Raw genomic sequence first — 12,784 nt, forward strand, 5'->3', positions numbered from 1 at the left:
TTCGGAAACGATTAGCCGTGATGACAAATCATCACTGAAGATTTCATGCAATTCGAGTGAGTACTTTTTTTTTCTTTTTTTTTTGCAAAAAGTTGGTAAAATACATACAAAACAATAAAGAAACAGACAAAAACCAAAACGTTCAGGAAGGTAATAAAAAAAGGGAGCGAGTCAGCTGATTCGGCTCAATGTAGGCCAGCAACTGTCGTACCTGTTAGTTACAATTGTACGCTGTAACTTTAAAAAAAGGAAATCAGTTAAAACTATAAATCTCCACGCAGCAGATTTTTCCTTCTTTTTCTGACTGATGTGTCTTTTTGAGGAGTCGTTGCTGCAGAAACGAATATAAGAGAATAACAAATGAAGGTCAACGACAGTGAATAAACTCAGAAATTGGGATTGGAATACGGTTTTTATGATTCCATCCCGACGTTCCTGCACACCGGTCGCGTTTCCTCCCTTTGACGGAACGTCCACTTCGCAAGTATTGCAAGTTGCCGTCCTTTCTTGTGAAATGCAATCGAGCATTCGAGCGTTTCCCGCTGGCTGCACCGGTGGACGCCGCCGCCACGATTCCTTTGAAGTGAAACTCAAAGGAATCGGTTCTCAACAAGAAACGGTTCTAGATTCCCGCCGGCTCCTCACACGTCATGCTTGTGTGATAATTCACGTCTCCGTCTCCTTGTCTCCGTCCACGTGAGGCTCAGAGTCGGGGACGGATGTTTGTCCGGCGTCTCTCTCCGGGGTTGAACCGGCTGAAGGTAGTTTTGTTGGCGCTGCCGCCGCCGCGATTCCTTTGAAGTGAAACTCAAAGGAATCGGTTCTCAACAAGAAGCGATTCTTGATTCCCGCCGGCTCCTCACACGTCATGCTTGTGTGATAATTCATGTCTCCGTCTCCTTGTCCCCGTCCACGTGAGGCTCAGAGTCGGGGATGGATGTTTGTCCGGCGTTGAACCCTTGTTAACCGGCTGAAGGTCGTCTTGTCGGCAGCGCCGCGGTTCCTTTGAAGTGAAACTCAAAGGAATCGACTCTCAACAAGAAACGGTTCTCGATTCCCGCCGGCTCCTCACACGTCATGCTTGTGTCATAATTCACGTCTCCGTCTCCTTGTCCCCGTCCACGTGAGGCTCAGAGTCGGGGACGGATGTTTGTCCGGCGTCTCTCTCCGGGGTTGAACCGGCTGAAGGTAGTTTTGTTGGCGCTGCCGCCGCCACGATTCCTTTGAAGTGAAACTCAAAGGAATCGGTTCTCAACAAGAAGCGATTCTCGATTCCCGCCGGCTCCTCACACGTCATGCTTGTGTGATAATTCATGTCTCCGTCTCCTTGTCCCCGTCCACGTGAGGCTCAGAGTCGGGGACGGATGTTTGTCCGGCGTTGAACCCTTGTTAACCGGCTGAAGGTCGTCTTGTCGGCAGCGCCGCGGTTCCTTTGAAGTGAAACTCAAAGGAATCGACTCTCAACAAGAAACGGTTCTCGATTCCCGCCGGCTCCTCACACGTCATGCTTGTGTCATAATTCACGTCTCCGTCTCCTTGTCCCCGTCCACGTGAGGCTCAGAGTCGGGGACGGATGTTTGTCCGGCGTCTCTCTCCGGGGTTGAACCGGCTGAAGGTAGTTTTGTTGGCGCTGCCGCCGCCACGATTCCTTTGAAGTGAAACTCAAAGGAATCGGTTCTCAACAAGAAGCGATTCTCGATTCCCGCCGGCTCCTCACACGTCATGCTTGTGTGATAATTCATGTCTCCGTCTCCTTGTCCCCGTCCACGTGAGGCTCAGAGTCGGGGACGGATGTTTGTCCGGCGTTGAACCCTTGTTAACCGGCTGAAGGTCGTCTTGTCGGCAGCGCCGCGGTTCCTTTGAAGTGAAACTCAAAGGAATCGGTTCTCAACAAGAAACGGTTCTCGATTCCCGCTGGCTCCTCACACGTCATGCTTGTGTGATAATTCACGTCTCAGTCTCCTTGTCCCCGTCCACGTGAGGCTCAGAGTCGGGGACGGATGTTTGTCCGCCGTCTCTCTCAGGTGGTTGAACCCTTGTTAACCGGCTGAAGGTCGTTTTGTCGGCGCCGCCGCGGGATTTATGTCCGCGCCGCCAAGGTTAATGACCTCGACCACCACTCAGCCGCCGAGGCGGACGAGGCTAATGGTCCCGCGCCGCTCGGCCCCGACTCCGACCGGAGTGGACCTCATTATCCGGCAGCCGTGCATCTAAAGGCACTTACCCACTTCCTCTTCGCTGCTCCCACACCTCGGCAGCAGAGGCCCGGCTCGCCTCGACCTGCTGAATTATTCAATTACGTCTTCGGAGGCCAAAGAGCATCTGATGGATCAAAATGTGGATCATTACGACGAATCCCACCATCTGTCCATTAGTTTCCTCCTCTCTCTCTCTCCGTCGCTCATCCCAGCTGCTCGTCTTTTCGGCAAAAAAAAACCCCAACACTCACACCCTCTGCAATTAACACCAATTTCTCCCGTTCTGCCCATTGAGAAACTACTGTTCGTCTGTGTGAGTGTCACACTTCCCCTCCCGAAACGTCGCGGAGCGCTCGCCGGAGTAATGAGTGACGCTCGCACTCAACGTCTGGACTTTGTCATTGTCGTTCGTCTGCCTCGTTTTCTTTTCTTCCGGGAAAATGGGGGGATTGTTGCTATAATTGCACACAGTTTGTTCTTCAAGTCGACAACCAGGAGTGGTTATCCGTGTGCGTGTTGTCACGACGTGGAAAAGGAAAAGCGCGAGAGCTTCTGAGACGACAAGACGCTATTTTTAGTGTCCACTTGGACAGAGGAATGGGGGGGGAGGGGGGGGTGTAAAAAGAGAGGACGGAGAACAAAAGAGAAGATTTTAACCATTTCTGCTTAAAAAAACCTTAAAATGACCAAAAGCCCTTCAGAATAAAGTGTCAGATGAGGCTTTTATATTGTTGTCCTGCCGCCTCTCTTTAATGAGGATTAATCTAAAACATTAATCGGGATTAATTCATTGCTTCGTCGACAAATATAAACATGACTGTAGTCCTCAGTTACGGCTTTATTTTTTTTTTATTTTTAGGTTCTAAGAGCAGGGAAATGCAGCCGGAAAAGCCTTTTGCTCAAAGGTTTGAGAGAAACGTTACGCTTGCAACACAATCCTCGTTAATGTTTAAAAGTGCTTTTAAATGACATTAAATTAATAGGCAAATTAATAAAGACAACTGATTAATTGTTCTTATCTGAAAACATGGAGAGCATCAGAAAGGCTGACAGTAACAACTTGTCACGGCTTTATTTCATTTTGTTTTTAAATCGAATTCATTTCTTTCTGTTCAATTGCTGAGAAATACGCCTGGTGGAGGGTTTGTGTGGGGGAAATGTTAAGGCAGCACGAAAATATGTGTTTATCTTCTTTTTTCAAGTTTTCAAAAATGACATTCTAATAAAGATGGGCTGTATTAATGTTTTTACCTTTCGCAGTATTAATCATATTACTAGATGCAGTACACATCATTCACTGTCACACGTGAAGCTTTAAAGGTCTATTGTGACAGGAAATGATTTGTTATCACGACAAAGTTATCAGTTCTTATTGGACTATTTTAAGTAGATTTACATTTATTTACTTGTTTGTTTATTTGAGCAGTAAACATTCTGCTCAAAAGTAGTGGGATGAAGCAAGAAGCTTCTGAGCGCCGAGCCCCAAATCCAGCGCAATAAAAAGTACATTTTACATTTTACTGGTATAAAAGAACAAAACATCAACAAAAAAGAACTTGTTAAATGCATTTCTTCTTCTCTGTATATTTCAAAAGTCTTTTGTTTGTATTTACATTTGAGCAGGTTGATGATTGGACGTCGTTTCAACTCCACTTTGTTCCACAGTTGTTCACCTTTAACTGTCGGGATAAAACTTTTCAGGGTTCTACTGTTTCTGAGTCCTAAAGTTTAATTCCTCACGTATTTCATAACAACCAGTACGACCTGGGAACCTTCTCTGTATTTGTCTTGGTGACAATCTGTAACTTGCTTTGTAGAACGTCTGTACTGCTTGGAACTCAATGATGTCACAAAGCTTCATGATCTTTGATTTGAATAACAATGAGTTTGTGTGGTCCAGAAACCTTTATGAATTAATCCAATAGCTCTTTTTTTTTGCACCATTACTATTGGTTTTACTGTGTTTTTTTATACGTACTACATTGAAATCACCGTTGTCTCACGCACTAGTGACACGGAGCTCATCAGTAACTAGAAATATTTACGTCGGCATCAATCAGATGACGACTGTGGAAATATTGCACTCGTACACGTCCAATCCGGAAATCTCTGGGTACGTTTGTGTCGCCGCGCGTCAACACGTCGATGCAGTTGCAGCGAAAACGGCGCGGAAGCTCATTGTCCACGCCGATCTACCGCCGCGCGTCTGTCTTTTGTCTCTGGCGATACGGGACACATGTTCCCTCGCAGGAAACGGGCCGACGGCCAGATGATGTCAGCGGCCCTCCTCCGTCGTCCCCGTTTACCTTCCTGTCGTCCCCCGACTCTGTCCGGGGAGGCCGAGGGGAAACACACACACACACACACACACACACACACACACACACACACACACACACACACACACACACACACACGTGGACAGAAAAAGCCCCGGGGCTGTGGAAGCGAGACGCAACAGAGCGGAATCCATCCGTACATCTATATTCAGGTCAGTGTGTGTGTGTGTGTGTGTGTGTGTGTGTGTGTGTGTGTGTGTGTGTGTGTGTGTGTGTGTGTGTGTGTGTGTGTGTGTGTGTGTGTGTGTGTGTGTGTGTGTGTGTGTGTGTGTGTGTGTGTGTGTGTGTGTGTGCGTGTGCGTGCCAATGTCACAACAGCAGCCTCCCTCCACCCATTTCACAACCTTGTTTCCTCGTCTCAAGCAACAAGCTCGACGTTACAAATATTCGTTCCTCCATCTTTTGTCCGGACGGCTGAAATTACCGACTTCTTACAACAACAACAACAACAACAAAAAAACCCAAAACAAAACAACAAAAGCCTTGTAAAATCCCGCAGATCAACAAAAATAACAAATAGACGTTTGCTTCTGTTTTCTGTTTCCTGTCCCCGCGTCGTGCAGGTGGGCGACGTGAGCGCAGCAGCCGGACGCCGTGGCGGCGGTGGAGACGCCAGGTCGTCACGGTAACGCACACTGGCAGGACGCCAACAAGGGTATTGACACACGCTTCATGTCACTGTCGAGCAACACGACGCCTCACAGCAAATACCAACAACCAGAAATACCAACAACCGGGGGGGTTGAAATGTAATGATGGAGGCCGCTGTGTCAGCAGAACCACAAAACATGGAATTCATGTTTTGGGGTTTTTTTTACGCATTTGATCTACAGTCACTGTTTCTTCAGTTATGTCATGTTTGATTGTTTAGACCAGTGTTTTTCAACCACACTGGTGTTTCCTCCAGATCTCGTCAGGTGAGCCGTGGGAAATTATCTGATTTCACATTATTTCCTAGAAAACCTTTGCTCTCACAGTGTGTTGCAGAGTAATCATGTATAAATACTCTTCACCACTAGAGGGCAGCACAGAACTTTGCCGGTGAAATGGAAAGTGACAGACGTCAGTCTGGTTAATCTCCACCTCCAGTGTTTCCGATCATTTTCAAAAGGCAGCCGTGGAAACGCGAAACTTTGACGGAACGAAAATGATGCGTTTTTAAATGTTGCGTAAATACGTCAATTCAGGCGCAAAAAAATAACTGTAATCGCTCAGATTGAGTTTGATTTTATACGGTGACGAATCTCTGGAGCTACTTTTTTTTTTGTTTTTGTTTTTTTAACTGTTCCAGCCAAACTGACCTTAATCTGGTTTGTTCACAGAAACGTAAATCTGTTCGTTTTTATGAAGTAATATTAAAACCCGACAGTCTGTCATTAATCATGTGAAATGGAAACGGTGACGTTCCAAAGTGGCTCTGAGCCAAATTCTGCCACTGAGTCTCACTGGAACAGGAAACTGGAACGATGTTTATATGTAGTTTTTACTATTTCTAAATAATATGAGCTTGTGTGGTATCATTACAAAAACAAGCCACAGCGCCCTCCCATGGCCCGGCAGGCTAACTACATCGCTAACAGTGAGTCTGCTGCTGCAGTGGAAAAGCAACACTATATATATATATATATATATATATATATATATATATATATATTAAAGGGATTGGGTGCCTCAAAGTCCAAAAATAAAATTCCTGTTCCACTTCAACAAGTTCTTTCTTAACTTAAAGGGTAAAAACACAAATTTCAAATCCAATAATCACACAATGGTTCAAGATGGGTTTTTTTACGCCAACAGTAGAAACTTAGACATGTTTTACTGCTAATTTCTTCAGTGTATCAGTAAACTAGAAGTAGCATGTTTTATTTGTACACTAATTACATGAAGTGGTCTGGAAGCACTTCTCACAATAACTGCTAGTATAAGTTGTCCAGTAAATGCCTCATAAAACCTCAAGCAGACAAAAGTACACAGAAAAAAAATTGATGATAGATGAGACCATCATTTTCGATCAACACATCCAAGTTTAAGAGTACTTTTCTCCAAATTTAGACAGTAATATTCTTTCATATTTCTTGTAGTAACAAACGAGTATGCCTAGTATTGCACTGAAGTGAAATTGGGTGTAAACCTATGAAGGATTCTGTTTTATTGCATTTTGAAATCAGACCATCTGTCTTTCTGTCAGCATTGCGGCCGTACGCTGTTTTACCGTAAATGCATTAATAAAAGCGCAGTTAAAATTGAGTGCCGGCTCACTTGACGGCAGTTTAATAACGCGTGGCCACGACTTATTTATCTCGTTCCCACGCCTTACTAGCGCGTGGCCACGCGTTATTAAGCAATACGATTTTTTTCACCAATGTCACCAGAGGGGCTCTGTAGAAAGAAATTGAAAAGTTGCACGAGTTGTGTAAATCTTTCTTCAACCGCCCAGCTTTTATAAACAAGAGGCGTTTTAAAGAATACGTGCAGGTGCAAGTCTGCACGTCGGACAGCGAAGGGCAGACGGTCAGAGGACAGACTGTCCCGGGGACGCAGAGTGTCCCGGGGACACTGCCTGTCAAAGTCACACAAGCCTCGTCTTTCAAAAACATTTCCCGACTCTTTAAATGCATTTATGATTCACATTATGAATGGGGATCAACTACAAGAAATTGTAACAACAAATCGTAGGTCAAATGAGGTAATTAATTTAAACTCCAAACTCCAGGTAAACTCATTGGCGGCAAAAATGCTACTTAAGATGTTGACATGGTGTATAAATACACACGTTACCAAATACAAATATAAATAGTTCAACTCCACAGAATTGCTGCGTAATGTGAGTATTTGGGATTTGTTACTCTCAAACCTCACTAATAATCGTTAAAGAGTTAAAATGCCTGAAAAACAAACAACGGCGCCCACTAGTGGCCCAACATGGCGACTACATTTCTGGCGACTACATTTCAAGGCGTTTCCTGAAGTGAAAAAGCAAAAGCGACGTGTTCCCATTTGAAACGCCGTTCCGCCGGCCGGCCGTTGATTTGAGTTTAAACACTATTTATTAGAGGAGGAAGCACTTTCTTTAATTGAAGGACTTTAGACGAAACGTGAAATAACAAGACGACCTTCTGATGTTTGATTTAAAAAAATAATGAGATTGTGTGGTCCAGAAACCTTTAGGAATGAATCCAATAACTCTTTTTTTTTTTTTTTTACAACATTACTATTGGTTTTACTGTGTTTTTATAAGTACTACCCCAAAACCACAGTACAATAACATAAATAGGGCAAAATCAGAGCACAATATAAGGTGTGTAAAGCTTTGATATTCAAAATGTGCTTTGCTTTTGCTATTATTACAATGTTTCTTGAAATTTTCCTTGATATATATTCAATGTGAGGTTTCCAAGTACTTCTATCATCAATAAAAACTCCATAGAAACAAGTTCCTGAACAATAAATTCCTCATCATCTATCAATTAGTCTCACGCCAAATGAATTTTCTCTTGTTCATAATTTAAAACACTCAAATACGTTTCTCAAATTACTACAAACGTCTACATTTTTTATTAATTTTTTTTACGTATATAAATGTACCTCAAACTTGATGTTTGATTTTAGTAATAATGAGTTTGTGTCCAGAAACCTTTATGAATTAATCCAATAGCTCTGTTTCTTTGCAACATTACTATTGGTTTTACTGTGTTTTTATAAGTACTACATTGAAATCACCTTTGTCTCGCGCATTAGTGACACAGAGCTCATTAGTAACTAGAAATATTTAGTGAGTGAAACACTATTTATTAGCGGAGGAAGCACTTTCTTTAATTGAAGGACTTTGGACGAAACGTGAAATAACAAGACGACCCTGCGTTCCTGATTGTGCCCATTAAATGAAACGGCGGCGTCCGTCTACCCTCAGTGGACTTGGGGAAACTGCGAAATGCCTTTAATTTGAAAGTCCCCGCCAATGTTTGGGGTTTGCTTTCATGTTCTAACGAGACATCAAAGAGGAAAATGTGGGACGCGCTATTCTGAAATTACGCTTTTGTTGTTTAAAGTACAAATCGCCACGACTTCAACATCTTAAAGGGAATAAACACCAGGACGTGTAATACGATGAACGCTTCTGATGAGATGAAAACTTTAATACTCCAGACAGACGATGAATTAATACGTATGCATAGATAATTAACTGAAAAGCATTGATGGACGACTGCATTCATCTGAGGCGCCACGGCAACAGTAAATCTATGCATTCAGCCTCATCGGGGCAGTTAAAGCTCTTTTCCCAAAGATTTGCAATTTGCACAAGTTATTCCCACCAAATTCAACGTCCTAATGTAGATTTTAAATTTGAAAATTGCCTCCGTTTTCTCAGATTTTCGCCTGGACGATTATTACTGTGGGGAAACCATTAGAAACTGAACTTTACATAATATTGATCCCTATGAATACAGCCTGAGATGTGAGGTCGTGTGCTATACGTGCATCAGCAGAGTCTGTAGAGTGGGGATGTGTGAGGACGGAATGCTCTTGGACACGAGACGAGTGTGTGTGTGTGTGTGTGTGTGTGTGTGTGTGTGTGTGTGTGTGTGTGTGTGTGTGTGTGTGTGTGTGTGTGTGTGTGTGTGTGTGTGTGTGTGTGTGTGGTTTTATTACAAATACAAACAACAGCTTCCAGCATTTTCATAGTTTTTGGGACGTCTTTTTCAGAATGTTAAAGGACCCATATTATACAAAATCGACTTTTCTGGTCTTTAAACATCATAAAAGTGCTATTTGGGGTTCATATAATCCCCAAAGTAGTTTTTTTTTTTTATTCACTGGTTCCCTCCAGCTTGAGTTCAGAAATTACACCTGAAAGCGATGCAAACTGAGTGACACCCCCCCCCCCCCACCCCCCAGGACGTGCAGACTCTTGTGTTTGTCATGCACAGCTAATGACAAATAACGTGTGTGTGTGTATATATATATATATATATATATATATATATAATATTGTTTTCGCACGTTCGCTTCCCTCGTCATTAGTCCCTTTAGGTTTCTCGCTTCCAGCCGACGCAAAAAAACCAAAACAAAACACGCTGTTCCTCTTTTCTCCCTCCCACTGAACATATGAACACACACACACACGCACACACACACACACACACACACACACACAGACACACACACACGCACACACATGATCAGAGTCACTCTTCACAGGAACAGTCTGTCCCGTTAACTTGAGGTCGCTTCCCGACCGTTTTTCCACTTATCAGGCCTCTGGATTTAAATAAAGCCTGTCGCTGATACACTGTTGCCTGGAAACACAATAGGATGCACCAGTAATAGGATTTTTAACCCCCCCCCCCGCCCCCCCCGAAGCTGACGAGACCCCTTCAGACGGGAGCCGTTGTTTCCCCCCTCCACTGTCACTGCTCCACCCACTGTATCTGTAACAAGGTTTTCTTTTTGGGTGGTGGTGGGGGAGGGAGGTGGGGGGGGGGGGGCTTTTGTTCCTCCGTCAATCCGTCAGACCTGCCGACTCTGAATCATTTCCCAGGAGGACAGGTTATTCCTACACACTTCCATTTAAAAGAGAAATGTGCTCTGCAGGGGCTGAAACAAATGGAAAAATGTCGTTTGTGCCACTGATGGACAGCTTTTTGTTTTTTTTTTTAACTTCAGGAGAATAAAACCTCGCTGATTGTTTTCTACATTTGTTTTTTTTCAACCCCCCCCCCCCCCCCCCCCCAATGGGTCTCAGGTGATGCGTGAGCGGCCATGGCATTCAGAGGAAGTGAACCCGTGACCTGAATGCCCGGGTGCGTCTTATGTAACGGCAAAAAAAACAAAAAAGAGAAAGCACATTGAAGAACCATGAAAGGATGTTCGTGTGTTTCCACTGTAGGAACCAGCGTCTAAACTTGAACGTGGAACACGGGGTGTCTTTTCCCTCCACAGATCTTAATATCGATCCACACATCTACTGATGTATATCTACACTTTTGGCTCATAAAATTCTAAGTCCAACTGAGATAGACAATTAAAAAGAGGGTTTTTACCTTTTTAAAGCATGAAATTGACTTTTTTGTTGGGTTTTTTTCTGTTTTTTTTGGTAAAACATAATGAGATCTGCCCAAAGCAATTTATCTCATCGGTTACTGAAACCTGACCAGGTCAGTATTAATCTTCATGGCCTTCATTTTACGAAATGACTGGAAACCACATGGGCAGATGGGTCGTCGTGGATCTGCTCAGCATCTCTGAATTAGTTTCTCCACTGCAAATGATTAAATGGAGGTTCGACGGGTCACTTTGGGCCTGGCAGCAGCTTTTTTATTCAGCCCGTTTCAGCCATTCCTCTCAGTTTCTGAAAATATCTTTCTGTCTGACGACTGCTTGTCCACAAATTTCAGATCAGCTCTGCAGATCGGTGAGATCAATGGAAACTCGGAGCCTTTGAAACGCTGTTGGAGGGAGATTTACCAGCTGGAGCCCTGATCAATGCACACCAATAATAAAATCCGATGAGCGGCGGGCCGTGGGCAGTAAAAATGTGACAGTAACTATTATCTGCACCTGCAGCTCGTTTACTGTCACTGTACTCTGTTTATTAGTTTATTAGTATATATGTATGTATTTTACCAACTGTAAGCAAAAACTACTCACCACAATTGCATGAAATTTCCCGGGATGATTCAGCATCATCCAAGGACCAGTCGATTCGATTTTGGGACGTTAGCGGCAAACCGTTTCCGAATAAATCCCCCAAAACTAGGAAAAAAAATTCCCATACAAAGCGGATGGGAGAGGCACCTCGTAGCTTCCTGATCTACCGAGTTAGCATCGGTTTGAGCTAATGGCGATGCTAACGCGTGAACCAATGTGGCGTCGGCGAAGGTCGGCGCTCTACGTTCCAGTTCTCTCTGGCTTTTCATCGATCTCCTTAAGCCCTTCCGTTAGCGGAGAAACGTCTAACCGTGAGCTTTTCCGCGCTGGGCTCGCGCATCAGGCACGGCGGTGCGCAACCCGCCCGCGGAGACTCACCTTGACGTAGAGTTGCTGGAACTCCTCCAGGTTGAGCCGGCCGGTGGGACAGTCCTTCAGGAAGCCCTTGTACCACTGCTTCAGCTCGTGCTCGTTAAACTCTGTGTTCTTCACCAGGTCCTCCATCACTTCGGGGGTCAGCTTGCTGTTCTGTTTCCCCATTTTGCCTGCCGAACAGAGGCGGGGGTGGGAGGGTGGGCGGGGATGGGGGGGTGGGGGGGTGTCACAAAATAGACAAAATCAATGAAAGAGCGCTTTTCTCGATTAACACAGAAACACAAGACGCAACCTCGGCATGCTGCGAATCTACAGGAAAAAAACCCACAAAGAACCATCCATCAAAGCAGAAAGGAGAGATCAAAGCAAAGCTGCCTCTAAAAATAAGCCCTCCAGACAAATTGAGTGTAATAGAAGGCGGAGGGCCTCGTGCCACACGGTGGAAAGTAGCGCTGTTTTGTTGCTACCTCTTGGGTAAAAGGGTCAGTTTATCACACAGGCAACTTTGTTTTCTGCTGCTTGTCCCAGATTTGCTTGGTTTTTTTGCTTGTTTGTTTGTTTGTTTGTTTTTTGAATAAAATCACAACCTCTGAAACTCTCATCATCAGACTGTTTGTGCCGCATTAATTAGTGTTAATTCTAATATGAATATGTTTAATTCCAGAGGACAAAAAAAAATAATGGTTGACAGTTTACCTGGAGTAAAGCGACTCTTGCTACGCTAAGTTTGGATGGATGGATGGATGGAGGGATGGATGGATGGATGGAAGATAATAGTCATATTTATGGACCCGATTCACTAATGGAACAAACTGAGAATCGCATCTAATGCATAATATAAGTTTGCTTCCGTGAATATGGAACGTACCATCCTGTGAAAACATTAAAAAAAAATTTTTGGCTCACGATGACTTTTACCAGAGATTTTCATTTGAAGGTACTTTCCGCGTTATTTATTGTTATTATTTGTTGCCGCTCTCTTGTATGTTTGGCAGCTTCCTCCACCACCTCCACCTTTGTGTGTGATGTCACTCATGATGTTATTCTTAATTCATCGAGTGCAAAAACACACAAAGTGAAAAATGTGCGTGCTTTCTGCAGGATCTTAGTGTGTCGTGTGTAAATATTCCGCTAAATCAGTTAGGAGGCACTGGGATCACACTTATTTCACGGTTCACCGTACCGTGGCGACACAGAATCTTTGAATATTCATGTTGAAATGGC

At 44.0% G+C, this 12,784-nt stretch overlaps 1 protein-coding gene across 2 annotated transcripts in view; it reads right to left on the reverse strand.

The window, feature by feature from the left end:
- The window catches only part of vsnl1a (visinin-like 1a), a gene marked incomplete at both ends in the record, with an annotated part of 28,003 nt that extends 16,278 nt beyond the window's left edge, over positions 1 to 11,725 (reverse strand). For both annotated transcript variants that reach the window (XM_080514417.1, XM_080514416.1), the window contains one exon: positions 11,564 to 11,725. In XM_080514417.1, the coding sequence (XP_080370543.1) occupies positions 11,564 to 11,725 (162 nt within the window). The remainder of the gene's footprint in view (positions 1 to 11,563) is intronic.
- Positions 11,726 to 12,784: the final 1,059 nt, after the last annotated feature.

The sequence above is a fragment of the Blennius ocellaris genome (genome assembly GCF_963422515.1).
Source record: "Blennius ocellaris genome assembly, chromosome: 18".
In the NCBI taxonomy this organism is placed as follows: Eukaryota; Metazoa; Chordata; class Actinopteri; order Blenniiformes; family Blenniidae; genus Blennius; species Blennius ocellaris.